The sequence below is a fragment of the Bufo gargarizans genome, chromosome 8 (assembly GCF_014858855.1).
Source record: "Bufo gargarizans isolate SCDJY-AF-19 chromosome 8, ASM1485885v1, whole genome shotgun sequence".
NCBI lineage: Eukaryota > Metazoa > Chordata > Amphibia > Anura > Bufonidae > Bufo > Bufo gargarizans.
In genome coordinates, this window is record NC_058087.1 from 65241796 (window position 1) to 65266286 (window position 24491).

Sequence of the window (24491 nt, forward strand, 5' to 3'; positions counted from 1 at the left end):
ATTTTGGACTGGACACTTTTTGCTCAAATGTAAATAAAAGCTGAGAAATGTTTTTTTTTTTTTTTCCACAATAATGCCTCTTATACATCGTCTTATTATCTTTTGGGAGACACCTATGTCATTTCCCATCAAAAAATTACTTGCTGGTTGAATAAAAGTAACTTTAAGTCAAAATTTTCCAGGGGTATGGATAATTATGGGCAGCACTGTATATACACAAATCACTGAAAAAAATGGTCCAAAATTATACGGAACTGACAATACTAGCTCATTCCTCAAGCCTATGTTAAAAGCTGAGAACTTTGCCAATATCAGGAACATAACGGAGCCCCTCATGCACCACGTCACGGTGTCTCAGCAAGCATGGTATCCTACCACTCAACTACCCGTGGTGTAGCCAGGCATTATCAGGCATAAATAAAGGGTGGTACAGTTAAAAAATAGCTGAAAATCTAGACAAAATGGCGGTAATAAAGATGTTTTTCCTCGATACAAGAAAATTGTGGTTTAGGACAATCAACTATAAGCTCTTCAGTGTAGGTTACCTTGAAGAGGTTGTGCAGTGGCATCATTTTGCTGACCTATCTTCAGGATAGGTGCTTTTGACCAATATCAGATTGTCGGGGGTCCGACTTACAGCACCCTTGGCGATCAGCTGTTTGAAAGAGTTGCTGCATCCTCTTCAATGTTTAACTGCAAGCCCCCTCCTTTGTAGTAGCTGCACAGTTAATTAAAACTTATTCAAGTGAATGGGAGAGCAAGTGTAATCACACTGTACTGCTGTTACAATCTAGGCAGCCTTCAGATAAACTTTGCAGAGTACACAAAGTTCACATGAGTGCTGTGACTTCTTCAAACAGCTGATAGATGGGAGTGCTGGAAGTTGGACCCCCACCAATCTGATATTGATGTCCAATCCGGAGGACAGGTCATCTATATTATGCCACTGCACAACCATTTTAACCACCTAACTGTTTTGCTGGAGCTCAGCTGGAGCTGTGGGAAAAATGCTTAACTGTTCTGCCCCAGCTGGGCTTGGGCAAATGGGCAGGGGGGGCTACTTTTGCAGCTGATATCTCCTGATTGGTAGCCTGGTCTTGTTTGAAAGCTGCCATTCCAGGCATTCAAACAAGATCAGAATTAGCATTAGCCTAAGATAAGAAGGAGATATCACTGTTAGAAATCAAGCCAGTAATAATCATTGATAAAAAACTACTTTTACTTTCACTTTCAACTGCATTCACTGCATCCTGATTTCTAACAGTGATATCTTCCCATGTAGTGAAGATAATCATTTAAATGCTTGGAATGCCAACTTTCAAACAATACAAGGCCCATATCTCTAGCTGATACCAAACCAGAGATTAGCTGCCCCCATCTCTTCAGTCTGGAGGAGGAGGTGGAGCAGTTATAGAGCTGACAGCCTGCCTGAGGACAGGAAAAATAGTAAAAATATATAGAAAAGTGCCATAATCATCATTGTACTGACCCACATAATAAAGTTATGCTATTTTTACCGCACAGTGAACACTGTAAAAAAATCCACAAAATAATGTTAAAATTGCTGTTTTTTCATCTCTCCCCATACAAATATTGAACATTATTTACTACAATATATATACCCCAAAATGGTTCCTAAAAAACTTACAACTAATCCAGCAAAAATAAAAAAAGAATTTAGACGAAAAAATTACAGTTATGACAGCTAGAACACCAAGGGGGGAAATATTATTGTCCCTTAAGGCGAAAATGTATTTTGTCACTAAAGGGTTAAAATGCAATTGTGCACCCTGAATTGTGTGCTAACTAGATTTACTGCAGACACACATTAAAAATCTACAGTAACAAAGTGACGTAAAAGAAAGAGTGTTTTTCCAATTTTAACGTGACTTTAACACTCTGGGCAAACCTGAATCAATATTTTCTGCATACCCCACCTACAGTAGGCATAACACAACATATCAGTTTTACCTAGAGAGCTTCTTTAGGTTGAATGTATTAAAAGGGTTTTCTCACTTCTGCAAATGGCATTTATTGTGTAGACAATATTAATGTATTGTAATTGTTCATGTTGCCTCTTTTGCTGGCTTGATTAATTTTCCATCACATTATACTGTACACTGCTCATTTCCAGGGTTTACAGCCACAGCTTTTTCCTATAGTGTGCGAACACGACCACTGGTGTTGGATTGCAGGGTGGTCATAACCCCTGGAAACAAGCAGTGTATAATGTGATAGAAAAAATAATTAAGCCAGCAAAGATGGCAACATGAACAATCACAATGCATTAGTAAGTCCCTTGTATTAACTTTTTCTCCATCATTAATGGGGAAAATTTGCTAAAGTGAGACAACCCCTTTAAGTCTCTTACATCCATATTGTACCCACTGGAAGTCAGCAAAAGTGCAGTATTAATATTTAAAGATTACATTATATTCTTATGTAATCCTGTAGTAATTATATATAGTACATAATGTCATAATATTTGATTGGACCTTTGGATATGATTCAATGGAGAATGCGGTCTTGTTTTAGAATCTTTGACCACTGGTTTTACTAGGCTACTTTTAGCCTGGAGACTGTGTTTTATTCTAAGTACCGTAATACTCTTTCCAACACTGACAGCATTAACAAAAATAAGGCCTCATCTGCTAGAATACTCACAAAACATATGCCTGTTTTTGGATTCTAAAATTCAGACACAGACTACAATGACAATGTTTTTTTTTTGTTTGTTTTTTTAAAGTCATTATATCTTGTTTTCTCCATTAATATGATGACCCTGCACTCTGAAAATTGGATTGTGTAACTAGCACCTCTTCATTTGGCGTTGGCCGTAATATCCAGCTGTTCCATAACTTAAGGTGTGACTATCTGCGAGGAGAAGGTGGTAATGGAAATCCTGGAAGATAAACATAAACCTGAAGCTGTAAAGAGTCCCCTAGGTGTTGGCTAATGATTCTGTATTGTGCGTCCACAAAGCGTTGTGTATAGAGAGATCCCACATGGGGAGTCCGCTTAATCGCTTCTCTTTGTTCGGTCAATGTGATTGTGTTTTCTCACTCTTCAAAGAACTGCTGGAATCGAACTCTGATAGCAATCATTTCTACCCCCTGATATTCAACAACAAAGGCTATGTACTCCTGGTTAATATAAAAAATATATAACTTATCTGTTGTTAAAAAAAAAAACTTTTGTGTGATGAAAAGCTGCAATGCCTTTCCTTTTGCTAAATGCTATTGCAATTAGGTTTGCAATACATTTTTGTTGAAGCATGTATATCAAGGAGAGGATGAACTCAACTAATCTATTGGTATTGGAAGTATCATAAGTAAAGCAGGGGCTGAAAGACCTATATATGTATACTGCATACAGTACTTATATATCAGAAGAGCTTGACATACTATATTTAGAGCACTTTGTATGTTTTCCACATCTATGAATGTTCTGGAAGCTTCTTAGGTGGCCTTGATGAATTAGACTACACCTAATATCTATCTATACTCCATACTCATAGATGATGTGAACCCTTACCATGTTAGCTCAAGTTGCAAATAATTTCACAGTCAAATAAACATGGCTATGGCATGCTCTATAGCAGTGTGCCATCTCTATATATTTAAGATACTCAATCTTAAAGTGGTGGTCTCATGGAAATATCTCCTGTCCACAGGCACTATTTGGGCATATGGACATCAAAGAGTGATCTCCCCTGCTTGGAACCCCCTTTATGAGACAGAATGTTGAACCACTCTCTAAAAGTGGCTCCCATGGTAGACTCAAGCCAAAACAAGAACAGCCATTCATCTAAATGAACACCATGTCAGATTACATTTCCCCTGAAAAGGTCATTGTATGGAAAATGTCTGGCTGGCCAGAGCTTCTCCTGGAAAACTCAGCTGCTTGCGGGGATTGACAGAAGCAGGATCGTATTTTTATAGGAATGAGACATGATAAGACAAACCATTTAATGCAGAAACTTGTATAAAAAAGTTAAAAGCAGTTCAGTTCTCCAGGCATTGCAGAAAAACCTGGAATGTTCTGACCCTGTGGAGGAAAGATAGTTTAACTTATCTCTTGTTGGGCCACCAATGCAGTCATCTCCACTGTGCTCAGACTGACTGCGGGCTCTTACACTCAGGGGCCAACTAGATGTGTTCCTGCGTCTTCCTGTTCAGATGCATATAAAGTAAATGCAGCTGAACAGGAAGTCCCGGTAACACATATGGTTGGCATTAGGCTACTTTCACACTAGCGTTCTGAACGGATCCGATCATAATAATGCAGACGGAGGCTCCGTTCAGAACGGATCCGTCTGCATTATATTGGCAAAAAAAAAGCTAAGTGTGAAATTAGCCTGAGCGGATCCGTCCAGACTTTTACATTGAAAGTCAATGGGGGACGGATCCGCTTGAAGATTGAGCCATATTGTGGCATCTTCAAACGGATCCGTCCCCATTGACTTACATTGTAAGTCTGGACGGATCCGCACGCCTCCAGACTGATGCAGTCTGAGCGGATCCGCATCCATTCAGACTGCATCAGGGCTGGACGGAAGCGTTCGGGTCCGCTCGTGAGCCCCTTCAAACGGAGCTCACGAGCGGACAGCTGAACGCTAGTGTGAAACTAGCCTAAGTGGACGAGTCCCCAGCCAGTCTGAGCACTGCAGACATGGTGTCACTGGCAGCCCAGCGACGGGTAAGTACTGAAAAAACTATCTTTCTTCCACATGGTCAGAACACTCCAGGTTTTTCTGCAAAACCCAAAAAAAACCATTGATTTTGTCAACTTTACAAACATCCTATAGAGCTTATAAGATTCCTTCTCAATAAGTCTATCTTTGTCCTGTCTGTAGAATGCATTTATAATTCTGTACACGTGCTAACGCTCAGTACGTCTCCCAACAACTGTTCGAGTATTTCGATTTCTTTTTACCAACTCAGCAATGTCAGATTTCTAAAATATGTCCTTTTTTCTTTCTCATTATGACAGGAAAATGCATAACCAAGACATCTGCTTTTTCTTTATAGAGGAAGCTATGTAAGATAGCAATTCTAAGAGTATAATTTAATCTTCACTTTTTCTACAAACATAAAATGCTCCTCCAACTTTCAACGTCATGTTATTTTAGGTCTACACTTCTTTGCTATTTTTATAATATATCTTTATAAGGGCCAAAGCTCAATTTTCTGATGTCAAGCTCCAAATTGATGAAACTTCTAACTCAATGGGCCTACATACACTTCAGGATAGGAGGCATTTTATGCAGAAGCTTTCTGCTCTAGCTAATTGTTTGAGGAGTTCTAATCAGGGACTTACATATGCTTCAAAGGGATTTCCTGGTATTTAGATATTAATGGTCTATCCTCAGCACAGTGGCTCAGTGGTTAGCATCCTCAGCACAGTGGCTCAGTGGTTAGCATCATCAGCACAGTGGCTCAGTGGTAAGCATCCTCAGCACAGTGGCTCAGTGGTAAGCATCATCAGCACAGTGGCTCAGTGGTTAGCCCTGGTGGCTTGCAGTGCTAGGGTCCTAGGTTTGAATCTGACCAAGAGTTTTTATGTTCTCCCCGTGTTTGTGTGGGTTTCCTCCGGGTACTCTGGTTTCCTCCCACACTCCAAAGACATACTGATAGGGAACTTAGATTGTGAGCCCTATTGGGGAAAGCGTGATGATAATGTCTGTAAAGCGCTGCGGAATATCAGTGCTATATAAGTGCGTTAAATAAATAAATGTTATCAATATCATATCAGTGGGGTTCCAACACTCTGCACCTCTTCTGATCAGCTACACAGTGGCTTCTGTATAGGGAACATGCTGCAGTAATGCAGCTCACATTCCATTCAAGTGAATAGGAGCTGAGCTGCAGTATGTCAGTGCCAGTAACTACACATTGATGCAGCTTTCCATCCACTGTATAGTTTTTGGCACCAGGGGCTGCCCAAAAAACTGCTGATTAGTGAAGTTGCCGGGTGTTGAACTCCCACTGATCTGATATTGATGACGTATCCTGAGGATAGGTCATCAATATTTATTTCCTGGAAAATCCTTCCAATTTTGCATTAATGGGACAACAAAAGAAAGTAAAAGGAAGAAAAAATGAAAGAAGTCAGTGAATCCAACCATGTTTCCTCTTCTGCTCTGTAAATATCTATTGTAATATTTGTAAACCTGTTCTTTTTTTAAGACACGTCGCCGGAACTGCCTGCCGGATCCGTCAAAACGTATGCCAACTGATGGCACTTGTAAGACGATCAGGATCCTGATCCGTTTTACAAATGCATTGAAATGCCGGATCCGTCTTTCCGGTGTCATCTGGAAAAACAGATCGATCATGTCTATATTTCACCTTATTTTGAATGCCAGATCCGGTGTTCTGCCACTTTTCTATACCCAGACAAAAGTCTATACCCGGAAGTGATGTAGCTGCACCGGAAGTCACGTGGACGCGTTGAAATCAGCTGGAGGAGGGGGGCATGCGCGCTGCGCAAGCGCATTCGGCTAAAGTATAGTAATCTGGCAGAACTCTGCGAGCCCGTAATCTACATTAATTTGCTGCGCTCTGCATTTGCTAAAACTAACTCTATGCCACCATTGATAGTAAAGAAAGAGATTGATGGTAAAGAAAGAGATGGATAGAAAAGAAATGGAGGGCTGAGAAAATGCAGGGGCGTTCTGCCAGATTAACATACTGTAGCCGAATGCGCTTGCGCAGCGCGCACACCCTCTCCTCCAGCTGATTCCAACGCGTCCACGTGACTTCCGGTGCAGCTACATCACTTCCGGGTATAGACTTTTGTCCGGGTATAGAAAAGTGGCAGAACACCGGCACTAATACATTCCTATGGAAAAAAATGCTGGATCCGGCATTCCGGCAAGTGTTCAGTTTTTTTGGCCAGAGATAAAACCGTAGCATGCTGCGGTTTTATCTCTGTCCTGATCAGTCAAAAAGACTGAACTGAAGACCTCCTGATGCATTCTGAACAGATAGTGTGAAAGTACCCTAACATATTTTTAAGCAATTTTTGGTGGTTATTTTTAATTTTCCATTTAAATATCTATATTTAAACAAAAACCATAAATTCCTGCAGTTTTCACACTGTCCGCTAGGTCTCATAATTGATCTGTACAGATCACTTTACTGCAGTTTTATATTATCTTAAACCTGCCTGTAATCATAAGGAGATATCACCTCTGTGTATAGATAAGGCAGAATCCACCATTCACATCCTATCTATTCTTTCCTTGTACAATTACTGCTGCACAGGTCACAGAGGCTGCCTAGAAAACTCTCCCATAGAAGTCAAAGAGGTCACCTCCTGAGTCCTGACCATTGTGTCTACTGTATGGCCCATGTGGTTGTTGTAAAGCAATTTTTTTTATGCTTTCTAAATGCTGTTGGGATCAGCTCAGGCAAGATGGCCGCCTCCATAATCATGTTCAGAAAACTAAATGTAAAAATCTGTAATCAGAAAATAAAAACAGATAAAAAAGGATGTGTGTTTCTATCTGGTTTTAACTGGCAGATAACATTTTTGATGACACATTTCCTTTGATGTCTCTATGGTAATAGCATTTTACTTAGGAATAACTGGATTGTTTCTCATTTTAGGAAGCACTGATTATGGCTAGCATGGATCATCCCCACTTGGTCCGCTTACTTGGAGTCTGCTTGAGTCCTACTATTCAACTAGTCACCCAACTAATGCCTCATGGATGCCTTTTGGATTATGTACATGAACACAAGGATAACATTGGCTCTCAGCTTCTTCTTAACTGGTGTGTCCAGATAGCAAAGGTAAGGAATACCGATAATTACCATTTCAAAAATTGATCAAAGAAGCAGCAGTGTATTCTAAAGAGAGTAGAGCTTTACTACCATATGAAGTAGCCAACTTCTGTTCTCTGTGGCATATTACCCTCCTTCCCTGGTAGGAAAAGTATTAGTTTAGTTTTAATTAGCTTATAAAGTGCATAGCTCTCTACTATACGTGTCTGATGTACATTACCTAATAGCTTAAATTTCTATTCAAATGTTTTCCGATGGTTTCAAAATACAGAATAAAAATACATAAAAAAAATGTCTTATGGTGAAATGCATGGTGGTTTCCAATTATGGAAGATAGGCAAAGCAAAATCCATAACTGGCCCTACCCTATTCTTGTGACAGCAGACCAAAGTTTGTAAATGTTTTGGTCTCAATACCAAAGCGTATGAAGGCATAGAGCACCTTCATAAGATACACAGAGAGATACGACAGCGCTAGAGCTGGTCCCTGTACATGACGTCACCGATGTTACACATACATGGGGGAAGAAGCAGGCCAGAATGGATCACTTTTTGGCTGTACGGCATGCGATCTACAAGGTGAACTTAAGATCAGAGAGGGGGTCACATAACCAGCACACCAGAAAATATAATGAGCAGTTTGTATATTACAAAGGGATAAAAGACTGTATTTTGAATCACTTTATTGTAAAAAAAAAAAATTGGTCCCAGAAAACACCTTTTAATATTACAGTATATATTTTTGAAGACTCTGGTTGTCAACTCTCTAGCATTTCATTTATACCTAGTTTTATGTCTTCTGATGCTTTTTGGATAATAATCCAATTTCTCATTAAACAAATTCAATTAAATATTTCAACTAGCTAACCAAACCCAGCGAATTTGCATCACAACTACTCGATGTCCATAGGTAGACATCTCATGATAGAATATCACAACATCCGTTTTTTTGGGAAAAGCTGGTAATCTCATGCCTTACATCTCGAGATATGCTGAGTCAAGAGGGAATGTAAAGAAGAACACATCTGCATATATATCCTATGCTGATATAGCAGAAAGAAAAAAGGAGTGAGCACTCACACTATCTGGACCATGGGGATAGATATTATTTAATTCTTAATTAATAATAACACCACTCAAATACATTAAAATCACATAAAATAACATAAAATAGAAAATGGTACCAACGTAAAATCACACTGGTGGGTGATAGTAGCGTAAGCCTTATATGATAAATTCACACTTGCCACCACCTCAGATTGAATGGTGGCAATAGAACCGCAGACCGTGAATACAAAGTCCCAATATAGATTCGTGTGGCTCCGGATTAAAGTGTCCACGTGTATAGAAATGTCTCTCAAACAAACAATCTCTCCACAGCTGGTACAGTATGTCCGCAAGGGGCTATAGGTATTAAATGCCCAATTCAAGTTCCTACCTTAGTCCAAAGTTCAAAGTTTTGCCAGCTGTTCTCCGCTGGGCTGTCCTGCCACGAGCAGCGAGTGTGCCGGCCGCTTCGGCGTCTCACGTCACAAGTCTCGTGTCGCTGACGTCACAATATCGCGGGAACACAGAGTTTGGCTGGTATGGATGGTAGGCAAATAATCAGACCTGTATTCAGCTCCTATGTTTTGGTGGAGTATTGATAGGATTCCTTATCGCATGGCCATGCAATGTATTATCTCAGAATCCAGTAGATTGGGTGGGCGCTTCTTCCAGTCACCAGACGCGTTTCGGGGCGTTCTACACCCCTTCCTCAGTGGTAAGAGCGCAAGACCTCCCACTCCACCCTTTATAGTCCTCTCGGCACTCACAAAAATCCGGATTTGGGACAAATGCATTCCATTGCGGTTTCAATCCGGTAATGATGCGGTTTTCCATAACCTCATTGCGTTTTATCATCAATCCAGTTGCAAACATGTTAAAATTGATATATACCCCATTCAAAAATCAAAATGACATGATATTATCAATAAAAATTATAAAATAGAAAATTTATGAAAAATTATGGAATAAAAACGATTGGTAACATTAATATAAAACACTAAAAATATAAATAAGTCCCTAATCATGCAGATTCATATATATTACGCTGAGAAATCCATAGTGCAAAGTCATATGTATACATTTTCATGGAGAAACTGATAGCAGCATGGGAAGATCAAAACGGACGTGTTTAGTGTGGGAGCCCCAACTCCGAGGGAAAGTCCCAGAACCCAAAATGGTAAACTCTGGGACCCACCATCGGAGACGGAACCCCCACCTTATAGGAAGCCGAAAATCTCCAGATCCGAATTCAGGCCTGCCGGTAGTAGGCAGCCAAATTCATAGATTAGTTTAGATTCGGCTCTGGACATCCTCTTTATATAGTCCCCACCTCTCCAGTGTTTATTGACTTTCTCTAACGCTGTAAAAAATAATTTAGACGGGTCCCTATTATGTACCTCATCATAATGTTTCGAAACAGAATGTTTTGCATAACCCTTTTTGATGTTGGCAATGTGTTCACTGATTCTAATCTTTAGTGTTCTTTTGGTTCTACCAATATACTGGCGTTTACACGGGCACTGTAGTAGATATATAACTCCAGATGTGTTACATGTGAGACAATCATTTATCTCCCATGTAAATGTATTGTGTGTCGAATGTACAGTAACTGTCTTTCTTTCTTGGAGGCTCATTTTACAACCTATACATCTCCCACATTTGAAGAACCCCTTTAGATTTAGAAAAGAACCCATAATGGATGTAGATTTTTTCTCTTTTACTGATGGGGCAATTTTTAGTTTTAGATTCGTGGCCTTTGTATATATTATTACCGGTGTACTTGGTAACTGTGGGCCAATCACCCTATCACTCAATATGTGATGCCAATGTTTTGTAATGATACTCTTGATCTTCTTGTAATTACTACTAAATGGTAGGATCATCTTAATATCAGTTTTGGAATCCCCAGATGTTCCTATAGGTCCTTTTATTTCAAAAAATGACTTTCTTTCAAGAGTTCTCACTTTCATCAGAGATTCATCCAAGATAGAGGTTGGATATTTCTTCTCTAAAAATTGGAGTCTCATTTTAACGGCTTCTTCCTCAAATCTAGCTTCTTCTGTACAATTCCTTTTGAGCCTTCGAAATTGGCCTAAGGGGACATTTAATAGCCACCGTGGTAGGTGGCAGCTGCTAAAGAGGATGAAGCCGTTCTTGGCCGTCGGTTTTTGGTATGTGTGCCCAGTTACCAAGTACACCGGTAATAATATATACAAAGGCCACGAATCTAAAACTAAAAATTGCCCCATCAGTAAAAGAGAAAAAATCTACATCCATTATGGGTTCTTTTCTAAATCTAAAGGGGTTCTTCAAATGTGGGAGATGTATAGGTTGTAAAATGAGCCTCCAAGAAAGAAAGACAGTTACTGTACATTCGACACACAATACATTTACATGGGAGATAAATGATTGTCTCACATGTAACACATCTGGAGTTATATATCTACTACAGTGCCCGTGTAAACGCCAGTATATTGGTAGAACCAAAAGAACACTAAAGATTAGAATCAGTGAACACATTGCCAACATCAAAAAGGGTTATGCAAAACATTCTGTTTCGAAACATTATGATGAGGTACATAATAGGGACCCGTCTAAATTATTTTTTACAGCGTTAGAGAAAGTCAATAAACACTGGAGAGGTGGGGACTATATAAAGAGGATGTCCAGAGCCGAATCTAAACTAATCTATGAATTTGGCTGCCTACTACCGGCAGGCCTGAATTCGGATCTGGAGATTTTCGGCTTCCTATAAGGTGGGGGTTCCGTCTCCGATGGTGGGTCCCAGAGTTTACCATTTTGGGTTCTGGGACTTTCCCTCGGAGTTGGGGCTCCCACACTAAACACGTCCGTTTTGATCTTCCCATGCTGCTATCAGTTTCTCCATGAAAATGTATACATATGACTTTGCACTATGGATTTCTCAGCGTAATATATATGAATCTGCATGATTAGGGACTTATTTATATTTTTAGTGTTTTATATTAATGTTACCAATCGTTTTTATTCCATAATTTTTCATAAATTTTCTATTTTATAATTTTTATTGATAATATCATGTCATTTTGATTTTTGAATGGGGTATATATCAATTTTAACATGTTTGCAACTGGATTGATGATAAAACGCAATGAGGTTATGGAAAACCGCATCATTACCGGATTGAAACCGCAATGGAATGCATTTGTCCCAAATCCGGATTTTTGTGAGTGCCGAGAGGACTATAAAGGGTGGAGTGGGAGGTCTTGCGCTCTTACCACTGAGGAAGGGGTGTAGAACGCCCCGAAACGCGTCTGGTGACTGGAAGAAGCGCCCACCCAATCTACTGGATTCTGAGATAATACATTGCATGGCCATGCGATAAGGAATCCTATCAATACTCCACCAAAACATAGGAGCTGAATACAGGTCTGATTATTTGCCTACCATCCATACCAGCCAAACTCTGTGTTCCCGCGATATTGTGACGTCAGCGACACGAGACTTGTGACGTGAGACGCCGAAGCGGCCGGCACACTCGCTGCTCGTGGCAGGACAGCCCAGCGGAGAACAGCTGGCAAAACTTTGAACTTTGGACTAAGGTAGGAACTTGAATTGGGCATTTAATACCTATAGCCCCTTGCGGACATACTGTACCAGCTGTGGAGAGATTGTTTGTTTGAGAGACATTTCTATACACGTGGACACTTTAATCCGGAGCCACACGAATCTATATTGGGACTTTGTATTCACGGTCTGCGGTTCTATTGCCACCATTCAATCTGAGGTGGTGGCAAGTGTGAATTTATCATATAAGGCTTACGCTACTATCACCCACCAGTGTGATTTTACGTTGGTACCATTTTCTATTTTATGTTATTTTATGTGATTTTAATGTATTTGAGTGGTGTTATTATTAATTAAGAATTAAATAATATCTATCCCCATGGTCCAGATAGTGTGAGTGCTCACTCCTTTTTTCTTTCTGCTATATTGTCTATCTATTTTTGGGTTCGGGCACCCAATTTGTGAGTTTGCAGCACCCGCCCGTAATTATCTAAGTGTGAGCCAACCACCATTTTACTCTATTTTTATATCCTATGCTGAGTATGCATAGAATGAAGTGACATATGGAGACATCATTGGTCAAATTATGGTCAGTGGTCCCTATTACAGCATTAGCAGAAGATTCAAGACACTATTTCTCCCTAATCATCTTATTCCCTCGTTCACCCTACATATGTCTGAGGATTTACCTTTGTGCAGTTCAGACATCCTGAAACGTACACAGTGGATTCATGTAGATGATGGAAGTGATTTTATCATGTTTGAGAAGGTCATACAGAAGTCTTTGAATTGACGTGAAGGCCACCATAAAAGACAAATCCACAAATAACCATCTATTGTTCCTGAGCTATCTTCAGAACTAGTGTAGCATCTGGTAATACTTACGAATTGTTTAAATCTGCATGGCGATGTTTATGTACAGCTAGCTCTTAGGCACCACGAGATGGGTACATTTAAATTTAGATGGCCCCATTATTTCGATACTGGAATTAGTCCACTTCTGAGATTAGAAAGATTATTTTTGGAGATATTAAAATGAAGATCATGATATAGTTGCTGCCTTAATTATGTTGTAATAAATGGAAGATAAAGACCCATCTGTTGCCAGACAAGAGAGCACTTGCCACTTGACAGCTGTGGTCGCTCTGCAGAGAGCATTAGGTTTGCAAAAGGCAGGCTAAGGATCCTTGAGGTGGGAGATTCTCTAAAATTTCCTTTTCTCATTACACTACAATAAAGCCCACAAGCTGGGACTTGTTTACAAGTTCAGATAAAATGCAAACAGTGTGACATCTCTGTCTTCTGTGGTATCGGGGAGTCCAACCCCCATGGTGAAATCCCGGTGCGTTAGAGCCTGTTTCCAGAGAAACCAAAGCTGTGTCTTGGGAAGGCAGCCGAGAAAATACTCTGCGATTCTCAGCGGCGCTTGTAATAAAACAGTATGTGAGCTAATTAAATATTGATTTTCGAAAGCTACTTATCCAACAACTGCAGTATACACACAATAAATCTAATTCCGCTGTGCTTAACACTAAGTATTTAGACTCTTGTTTTGTGGTAAATTAACCACGTTAACTGTTCGCATCCTAGAAGTGTGATCACTCTACATAAATCTGAAAAACAAACTTTGAGAAAAAAGATGAATAGCTAAGTAAACTACTAGTATTTGTCATATCTAAGCCTATAGACCTGGTATAAACCTGAAATAAATTATTAAAGGGAACCTATGACCGAGAAAAAAAGCAGTGCAGTCTGTAGGCAGCATGTAACAGAGCAGGAGGAGCTGAGCAAATGTGTGGTTTATGGGGAAAGATTCATCTAAATCTCTGCTTATTCTTAGCTTTGGAGTCCTGGAGGTGGTCCTATCAATGATTGAGAGTAGCTGATGAGTTAGCATGCAGAGATAGCTGTAAGTAAGACATTAAATCAGCAACCAATGTTCTTCACTCACTGGAAGGCCAATAACATTAGGAATAATATTATAGGATGTCTGTCGTTTTGATATTTTTTTTCCTTAGAGAAATGAACAAGCATTTTCTTTTAATAGAAATATACAAACTTATTTATAATTTTTCATATGCAAAAATATAAATATAATAGTTAATACTTTACTATGAAGCAATGGTTCTCTCCATAACCCGGCACTCTTCTCTATGATGAGCAGAATCCATAAGACCGTCACCCAGTGGCATTTCTCCCCGTGTCCAATTCTTTTCAATAATATGCTTTCTCTAAAATGCCATAAGGTAAATGAAGGAGTCTGTCGCCATTTCATGCTGCCTGTGGTTAGGGCAGCATGAAACTAATGGCAGGTTCCCTTTAAGGATAAAAGTTACTGTACATGATTGAATGTCTTCATTTAATTGCAAAAACAATCCTTAACCAGAGAAAGCTATAATTCTATCAATATAATTATATGCATGAATATATTCCCTTATGATCTGTACAGTCTGTAGAGTCTTAGCGGTTTAAGGCTGTTTACTAACTAAACCCTCCATTGGGACCCCCATAGACTTTTGTGGGTCTACTATATCCATGTACAGATGTGTTCATCCTTAAATTAGTTCTAATTTAGTTAAATGGTTGTGCCAGGCTATCCCCTATCCACACTATAGAGGAAAACTATTAAATTTGATGGGGTCCTTCTGCTGGGACTCCCACCAATAACAATAGCAGGTACACCGTACCCTTTAAGATCCCCCAAAATGAATGGACCATCAGGTCGGTTATTCACACTGCCTCTCCTGCCACTCCATTCATCTCTACGGCACTTCTGCAGACAGACGAGTACAGCACTCAGCTACTTCCAGAAGTCCCATAGATTTGGATGGAGAGGCAATGTGCATGATCAACCTGTTGCTCCATTCACATGGGGGTCCTGAGGGGTAGCTGGTCCCCTGTTCTCGTGATTGGTTGGAGGTAGGATCCCCGCTAACCTAATAGTTATCCACTGTTCTGTAGAATCATTCTTTAAGGACTGATTTCTCATAAATTTCTCATAAAACCAATTAAGCATTCTAGCAATAACCCTTGAGCAGCAACAAGCAGAAAAGCTTGTTATCTCATGACACACATATCAGGACATGTCCAGTAAGGAAGGACACATCTGTATGCCTTCAATTATACACAGAGGCATACCAAAGCTTCTTCTAGGGGAGATTACTTCTATAATACACGTCATGGGGCATTCCGCAAAGTATCCATACAAACCAGACAAATAAATGCCACATCAGATGCCATATTATTTTCTCAATTTTATCCAATATATGGCACTGCACAAAGGGGACACACGGAGACCTTTCGGCCACATGTTGCTTAGTCACTGTACATGGCTCTGCCACGTGCACGAGGCTTACTGTCTTGGAATGATGTCGGTAGGGTCTTTTTAATACAAATTATTCTAACATTTTAACAACTGGATTCAACAACTTTTTTATAATTCTATGAGCACATTGTTTCCTAGGTTAAATATTATTCAGCATGTACATTATACTATAAACTTAGTAAAGGTGTTGCAGTACATTAGCCTTGCGTAAAGGTTAAAAATCTAGTGTCAACATTACAGATGCAGCAGAGCTGGATTGGAAAATTGTCCCTTCCCTTTGTTCAATGTGAGTTAAGAGATCTTATTAAAGGGGTTGTCCATCTTTTATTACCTACAGTGACAAGTTCATTCCACTACATAGTAGACAGAGCTTTTGCCAAACAGCTGTTTGGCTGGGGTGAGGGGTGTCGGACCCTAGCCTATCAGCCAGTGATGACCTATCCTGAGAATAGGCCATCATTTAATGAAAGGTGCACAACCCCTTTAAGTGTATTTGCAGTTCTATAGAAAACCACCGATGCAACACCATGGTATCACTAGCTCTGCTACAACTGCTTTTCTCTTGTCTGAATCTTGGATCAGGCAAGATGATTTAATCAGGTTCCATAAGGCCATCTTTACATCTTAGCATTGCCAAATCTTGCTAGAGTATACCTGAAGCACGCATGACAGTTTTTTAAGTTATGCTAATCACTGCACACAAAAAATTAGGTATTCACCATATGCCAGCAGAGCTCAGTTCTTTCTGAATATCTGAATATATCCCCTCGGTGCATTGTAGGAATCTATTACAGTTACTTCTATAGGGACATTATTTCTAATGGATGAAAGTATCATTGTTTTTCACATTTGAGGCAGTTATTTCTGCATACATTGTGCAGTAGTAGTCCCCAATTGAAGTAGTGTGAGGTTTTGTTTTGCTTTTGTCAATTTTACATGGTATTACTGATTAGTACATGTGACCCTGCATGCTCTCCATCTGGTATGTAGCCTCTAGGAGCATTTAGGGGTTGTCCGAGTTATGAAAAAAAAAAAATATATATAGCACTGTAAATATGATGGGCAGCAATATATAACTGAGTTAAGCAAGTTTTAGGACAAAAAAACGTATATTTCCTAATTTCCCTGGTTCTCTTCTGGCCCTTTGCTTACATGCAATAACAATCTTTGCCCCTCCCCCTGCACTGCAAAGGGAGTGAATACAAGAGCTGCCCTGAGTGACATGTCTGCCTGCTGGGAGACTCATCAACATGTTGTTTGTGTAGGACTACAAATCCCAGCTATACAATGACACTGCTGATACACACAGGATCTTACCCCTACCTGTTCTTGTGCAATGCTCTGCAGAACTACAGTCTGTCAGCTCCTGTGCCAGCATTTGTCTCCTCGCTGCCTGCAGCTACAAAGTAAAGCCTTCAGACCTGAGTCTGTGCAGTTGAAGGGGTTAAAGTTTTTCCTGAAGAATCTTGGGAGAGAGCAGACAGCAGTGCAGGGTAGCGTGACTAGGGTGGCCACTGGCTTCACCCCAGAAAGCCAGACCTCACCGGCCATGCCCCAAACAGATAAACCACGCTCTCCCCAGTGTATTCACGCCACACCCCCATGAAGCCACACCGCCAATCACCGGCCAGTAAAAAAACAGGGGGAGGAGAGGGAAGAAGTTTCTAAATGGAAGGTGAGCTGGGGGCAGTCGTGGGGCTTCTTTCCCCCTCAGTCAGCCACAGGGAGCCATGTCTGCGGCTCTAGTGACTGACTGCGGATGACAGAAGCCTCAGTCAGTTGCACCAGCTCACGCTCAGAAAGCGCAGTGCTGCTGTCTGAGCGTGAGCTACTGAATAGGGTGGGTATCCCTGTGTCCGTCCAGGCCCTGCGCTGGACGGACAACAGGGAGCCAGAAAACTGGACTGTCTGGCCTAAAACCGGACGTATAGCCACCCTAGGTGTGACCAGCACAGTGATCTCTCGTGTGCAGAAACACATATCTACTCTATCAGGCTTGTGCACAAACATCATCAGAGCAGGGAGAGAAGCTGACATCACAGGTCATGTGACCCTCAGTGAAATCTGAGAAAGCAGCAACTGTAGATTAAGTAAGTGCATGGTAAAGCCTTTACATTTGATTAGTTAAAAGCATACAAAGAACAAAAAAATTACTCGGACAACCCCATTAACTACAATTTACAGTTACTAGAGATGATACAAATGTGGTTTTGGGCAGAACACATCTCTATTGTGTATAATGTCGCCACCCTTTCCAAAAAAAAATACCTGCCTGCCATACAGGTAGAGGGGGCATGGTTTGGGGGTGGCATAACACTGAATGTTATTTGACACTAATGGTTTGATCATATTTTTATTTATTTTTTCTAAGTAAAACAAACTTGTTCCCTGTGTTTAATATAAAATGCAGGCTAAAATTATGCTCCCGCCTCGTGTGAACAGGTGTAAAGCATGGGCTCTCATGGAGAAGCAAATTTTCACAAAGTCAGGAAAAATATTTCCCCTCCACCCATTTCACTGCTGCCCTTCAACTGTGTGGCCCTGTACAGAAGCCTAATTTGCCATAGTTTGTTCTGTAAATGTAATAGGAGACAATGACCCACATAAACAAAACAAATCCTCACATTGGCATTTCACAGCTGAGGTTTTTAGCCAGAGAAAATCTTCCTCTGTGGCTCAATGGTTAGAGTCTTTGCCTTCACTAAAGAAGGTGGTAGGTTGGTAGGTTCAAAACCTTGCAGAGACCATTTAAAAATAGATAACTAACTATAAGTTAAATACACGGGGTGTCCCCAAGCATACTGCCGATGCTTCGGGATACTCACCATTCATTGTCACAGCGCTGCCTCTAAATTGCACAGAGGAAATACCAGAACTTCTATGAGCTGGCAATGGTTAAAAATACTGCAGACCGCCAAACACACAACGGCCGTGTGAATGAGGCCTTAGACTGTGTAAACTTATGCAAGACAGTCTGAATCAAATGCAAAACCATTAAAAGGAGTTTCTGAAATTTTTGAACTGATGATCTATCCTTTAGGGCTCAGCTGCGATACCAAGCACAGTGCTATCAAATGGACTGTGCTGTGCTTGGGGGGTAAAGAAAAGGTGCGGTGCTACGGCGAGTGCCTTCTCGAACCGCTGATCAGCGGGGGTCCTGCGTATTGGACGGCTACTGATCAAACACTGATGACTGGAGGATAGGTCATCAGTTCTAAAACCTCAGAAAACCCCTTTAATAACAGATATTGTGCCTGTTAAATAGAAAGCTGTATGGATCACCAGCAGTCGTAACTTCAGTCTTCTTAAGGTACATTTTAAATCTAGAGATATGGATTTTATCCTGTGGAGCTTGAAGTTTCATTTTCTAAACAGCAGAAGTCACCCAGGCTATGATCATGAGTCACTGCTACTGGGTCTCAAACCATATTTTGTGACTCAGACGACACTAGATTATTGACTGGGCTTGTCCCTTCGCTCTACATTGTGCAGACTGTCAATGTTATATACCAATGAGTAATTGCTATTTTAACACAGATGCTGGCAACGAGTGAAATGTTTAAACACGAGGAGCCGAGTCCTCGCTGTGGGGGGTGTGAAAAGGATTCCTTCTGGTCCAGCAAATCGCTGGTGTTTATAGGAAAAGTGCTAGACTCATTGTAGCAGAGCTGTCCTTACATATTAGACAGTGATGACTCAATTGTGTCCACTCGCAGCAGAATTCCTAGGAAATGACACCACTTATACTAAACGATGATTGCGGGTACTCTTAAATGCTGAAACATAATGCAGGAACGCAAGATTCAGCGTGGAAGGCCTTTGTAAAAAAATAACTAGATGCTATTCAGTAAAGAAAGATGTATACAGTGACTTACTAACAAGGTGAATAATTGTATTCATACATTGCTATTATTAATTATGGAAGCACAGATTGTGCATGGCCAGACAATATACAGTACATAAGGTACACAAAATCAGGTACTCGCTGGATAATGGAAAGACACAAAAGGCTGCAGAAATCATGTATTTTGCACCTGTGTGCATGCAGCCTTCTGACCATAGACATGTAGCCATTGAACAAACCATTTTCTTAAGATGTCAGCCATGTTATTGCTGTGGGGGACATAAGAATAGTGGTTCCTAGAAAACCCCAAAAATTTTATTTTAATGATAACATTTTTATATTAATGACTAGAGTTGAGCGAACACCTGGATGTTCGGGTTCGAGAAGTTCGGCCGAACATCCCGGAAATGTTCGGGTTCGGGATCCGAACCCGATCCGAACTTCGTCCCGAACCCGAACCCCATTGAAGTCAATGGGGACCCGAACTTTTCGGCACTAAAAAGGCTGTAAAACAGCCCAGGAAAGAGCTAGAGGGCTGCAAAAGGCAGCAACATGTAGGTAAATCCCCTGCAAACAAATGTGGATAGGGAAATGAATTAAAATAAAAATTAAATAAATAAAAATTAACCAAAATCAATTGGAGAGAGGTTCCATAGCAGAGAATCTGGCTTCCCGTCACCCACCACTGGAACAGTCCATTCTCAGATATTTAGGCCCCGGCACCCAGGCAGAGGAGAGAGGTCCCGTAACAGAGAATCTGTCTTCATGTCAGCAGAGAATTAGTCTGCATGTCATAGCAGAGAATGAGGCTTCACGTCAGCCACCACTGCAACAGTCCATTGGCATATATTTAGGCCCAGCACCCAGGCAGAGGAGGGAGGTCCCGTAACAGAGAATCTGTCTTCATGTCAGCAGAGAATTAGTCTGCATGTCATAGCAGAGAATGAGGCTTCACGTCAGCCACCACTGCAACAGTCCATTGGCATATATTTAGGCCCAGCACACACACAGGCAGAGGAGAGAGGTCCCGTAACAGAGAATCTGGCTTCATGTCAGCAGAGAATCAGTCTGCATGTCATAGCAGAGAATGAGGCTTCACGTCAGCCACCACTGCAACAGTCCATTGGCATATATTTAGGCCCAGCACACACACAGGCAGAGGAGAGAGGTCCCGTAACAGAGAATCTGGCTTCATGTCAGCAGAGAATCAGTCTGCATGTCATAGCAGAGAATGAGGCTTCACGTCAGCCACCACTGCAACAGTCCATTGGCATATATTTAGGCCCAGCACCCAGGCAGAGGAGGGAGGTCCCGTAACAGAGAATCTGTCTTCATGTCAGCAGAGAATTAGTCTGCATGTCATAGCAGAGAATGAGGCTTCACGTCAGCCACCACTGCAACAGTCCATTGGCATATATTTAGGCCCAGCACACACACAGGCAGAGGAGAGAGGTCCCGTAACAGAGAATCTGGCTTCATGTCAGCAGAGAATCAGTCTGCATGTCATAGCAGAGAATGAGGCTTCACGTCAGCCACCACTGCAACAGTCCATTGGCATATATTTAGGCCCAGCACACACACAGGCAGAGGAGAGAGGTCCCGTAACAGAGAATCTGGCTTCATGTCAGCAGAGAATCAGTCTGCATGTCATAGCAGAGAATGAGGCTTCACGTCAGCCACCACTGCAACAGTCCATTGGCATATATTTAGGCCCAGCACCCAGGCAGAGGAGGGAGGTCCCGTAACAGAGAATCTGTCTTCATGTCAGCAGAGAATTAGTCTGCATGTCATAGCAGAGAATGAGGCTTCACGTCAGCCACCACTGCAACAGTCCATTGGCATATATTTAGGCCCAGCACCCAGGCAGAGGAGGGAGGTCCCGTAACAGAGAATCTGTCTTCATGTCAGCAGAGAATTAGTCTGCATGTCATAGCAGAGAATGAGGCTTCACGTCAGCCACCACTGGAACAGTCCATTCTCAGATATTTAGGCCCCGGCACCCAGGCAGAGGAGAGAGGTCCCGTAACAGAGAATCTGTCTTCATGTCAGCAGAGAATTAGTCTGCATGTCATAGCAGAGAATGAGGCTTCACGTCAGCCACCACTGCAACAGTCCATTGGCATATATTTAGGCCCAGCACCCAGGCAGAGGAGAGAGGTCCCGTAACAGACAATCTGGCTTCATGTCAGCAGAGAATCAGTCTGCATGTCATAGCAGAGAATCAGGCTTCACGTCACCCACCACTGCAACAGTCCATTGTCATAAATTTAGGCCCAGCACTAGTGTTGAGCGGCATGTCCCATATTCGAATTCGCGAAATTTTGTGAATATTCGAAAGAATATTCGTAAAATATTCGCGATTATTCAAATTCGTTATTATTTCGCATATGCGATAATTCGAATTATCGCATAATACATATGCTATGCAAAATTCACATGTGCGCTAATGAAATCGCCTTACGAAGATTCGCAACTCAATTCAATCACTAATGTATGAATGCAATGCCCTTTGCCTCTGTTCTGGGACAAGTGTAGATATTCGCATGTGCGCTAATAAAATCGCCTTACGAAGATTCGCACCTCAATCACTTTCTAGGGAATGTGAGACTTTTGGGAATCAATCGAGATACAGTGGGGGGTGATGACAGTAGTTGACAGAGTACAGATCAATGTAATCTGTAAGGTGGAAAGTAAAATAAAAAATACGAATATTCGTAAATCGACTTTTACGAAGTTCTACGTATTCGCGAATATGGTGCTATACTATATGAATGCACAGGCCTTTGCCTCTCTGTTCTGGGGACAAGTGTAGATATTTGCATTTGCGTTAATAAAATCGCCTTACGAAGATTCGCAGCTCAATTCAATCACTAATGTATGAATGCAAAGCCCTTTGCCTCTGTTCTGGGACAAGTGTAGATATTCGCATGTGCGCTAATAAAATCGCCTTACGAAGATTCGCAACTCAATTCACTAATGTATGAATGCAAAGCCCTTTGCCTCTGTTCTGGGACGTGCCGATATTCGCATGTGCGCTAATAAAATCGCCTTACGAAGATTCGCGCCTCAATCACTTTCTAGGCAATGTGAGTAAGATCTGAGCTGTTGGACCTTTGGGAAACAATCAATTATATGTGTACTGTAATTTTGTGGGGGGGGGGGGGGAAACAAAAAACGAATATTCGTTTTTACGAATATATAGCACTATATTCGAAATATTCGCGAAATCGCGAAGTTGCGATATTCGCGAAAAAAATTTGCTTTTCGAATATTCGCGCTCAACACTACCCAGCACCCAGGCAGAGGAGAGAGGTCCCGTAACAGAGAATCTGGCTTCATGTCAGCAGAGAATCAGTCTTCATATCATAGCAGAGAATCAGGCTTCACGTCACCCACCACTGTAAGAGTCAATTTTCATAAATTTAGGCCCAGAACCCAGGCAGAGGAGAAAGGTCCCGTAACAGACAATCTGGCTTCATGTCAGCAGAGAATCAGTCTTCATATCATAGCAGAGAATCAGGCTTCACGTCACCCACCACTGCAACAGTCAATTGTCATAAATTTAGGCCCAGCACCCAGGCAGAGGAGAGAGCTCCCGTAACAGAGGATCTGGCTTCATGTCAGCAGAGAATCAGTCTGCATGTCATAGCAGAGAATGAGGCTTCACGTCACCCACCACTGCAACAGTCCATTGGCATATATTTAGGCCTAGCACACAGGCAGAGCAGAGAGGTCCCGTAACAGACAATCTGGCTTCATGTCAGCAGAGAATCAGTCTGCATGTCATAGCAGAGAATGAGGCTTCACGTCACCCACCACTGCAACAGTCCATTGGCATATATTTAGGCCTAGCACACAGGCAGAGCAGAGAGGTCCCGTAACAGACAATCTGGCTTCATGTCAGCAGAGAATCAGTCTGCATGTCATAGCAGAGAATGAGGCTTCACGTCACCCACCACTGCAACAGTCCATTGGCATATATTTAGGCCTAGCACACAGGCAGAGCAGAGAGGTCCCGTAACAGACAATCTGGCTTCATGTCAGCAGAGAATCAGTCTGCATGTCATAGCAGAGAATGAGGCTTCACGTCACCCACCACTGCAACAGTCCATTGGCATATATTTAGGCCTAGCACACAGGCAGAGCAGAGAGGTCCCGTAACAGACAATCTGGCTTCATGTCAGCAGAGAATCAGTCTGCATGTCATAGCAGAGAATGAGGCTTCACGTCACCCACCACTGCAACAGTCCATTGGCATATATTTAGGCCTAGCACACAGGCAGAGCAGAGAGGTCCCGTAACAGACAATCTGGCTTCATGACAGCAGAGAATCAGTCTGCATGTCATAGCAGAGAATGAGGCTTCACGTCAGCCACCACTGCAACAGTCCATTGGCATATATTTAGGCCTAGCACACAGGCAGAGCAGAGAGGTCCCGTAACAGACAATCTGGCTTCATGACAGCAGAGAATCAGTCTGCATGTCATAGCAGAGAATCAGGCTTCACGTCAGCCACCACTGCAACAGTCCATTGTCATAAATTTAGGCCCAGCACCCAGGCAGAGGAGAGAGGTCCCGTAACAGAGAATCTGGCTTCATGTCAGCAGAGAATCAGTCTTCATATCATAGCAGAGAATCAGGCTTCACGTCACCCACCACTGTAAGAGTCAATTTTCATAAATTTAGGCCCAGAACCCAGGCAGAGGAGAAAGGTCCCGTAACAGACAATCTGGCTTCATGTCAGCAGAGAATCAGTCTTCATATCATAGCAGAGAATCAGGCTTCACGTCACCCACCACTGCAACAGTCAATTGTCATAAATTTAGGCCCAGCACCCAGGCAGAGGAGAGAGCTCCCGTAACAGAGGATCTGGCTTCATGTCAGCAGAGAATCAGTCTGCATGTCATAGCAGAGAATGAGGCTTCACGTCACCCACCACT

At 41.7% G+C, this 24491-nt stretch overlaps 1 protein-coding gene across 2 annotated transcripts in view; it reads left to right on the forward strand.

The window, feature by feature from the left end:
- The window catches only part of ERBB4 (erb-b2 receptor tyrosine kinase 4), a 1102749-nt gene that overhangs the window by 970625 nt on the left and 107633 nt on the right, over nucleotides 1-24491 (forward strand). For both annotated transcript variants that reach the window (XM_044302570.1, XM_044302571.1), the window contains exon 20: nucleotides 7614-7799. In XM_044302570.1, coding sequence (XP_044158505.1) covers nucleotides 7614-7799 — 186 coding nt within the window. The remainder of the gene's footprint in view (nucleotides 1-7613; nucleotides 7800-24491) is intronic.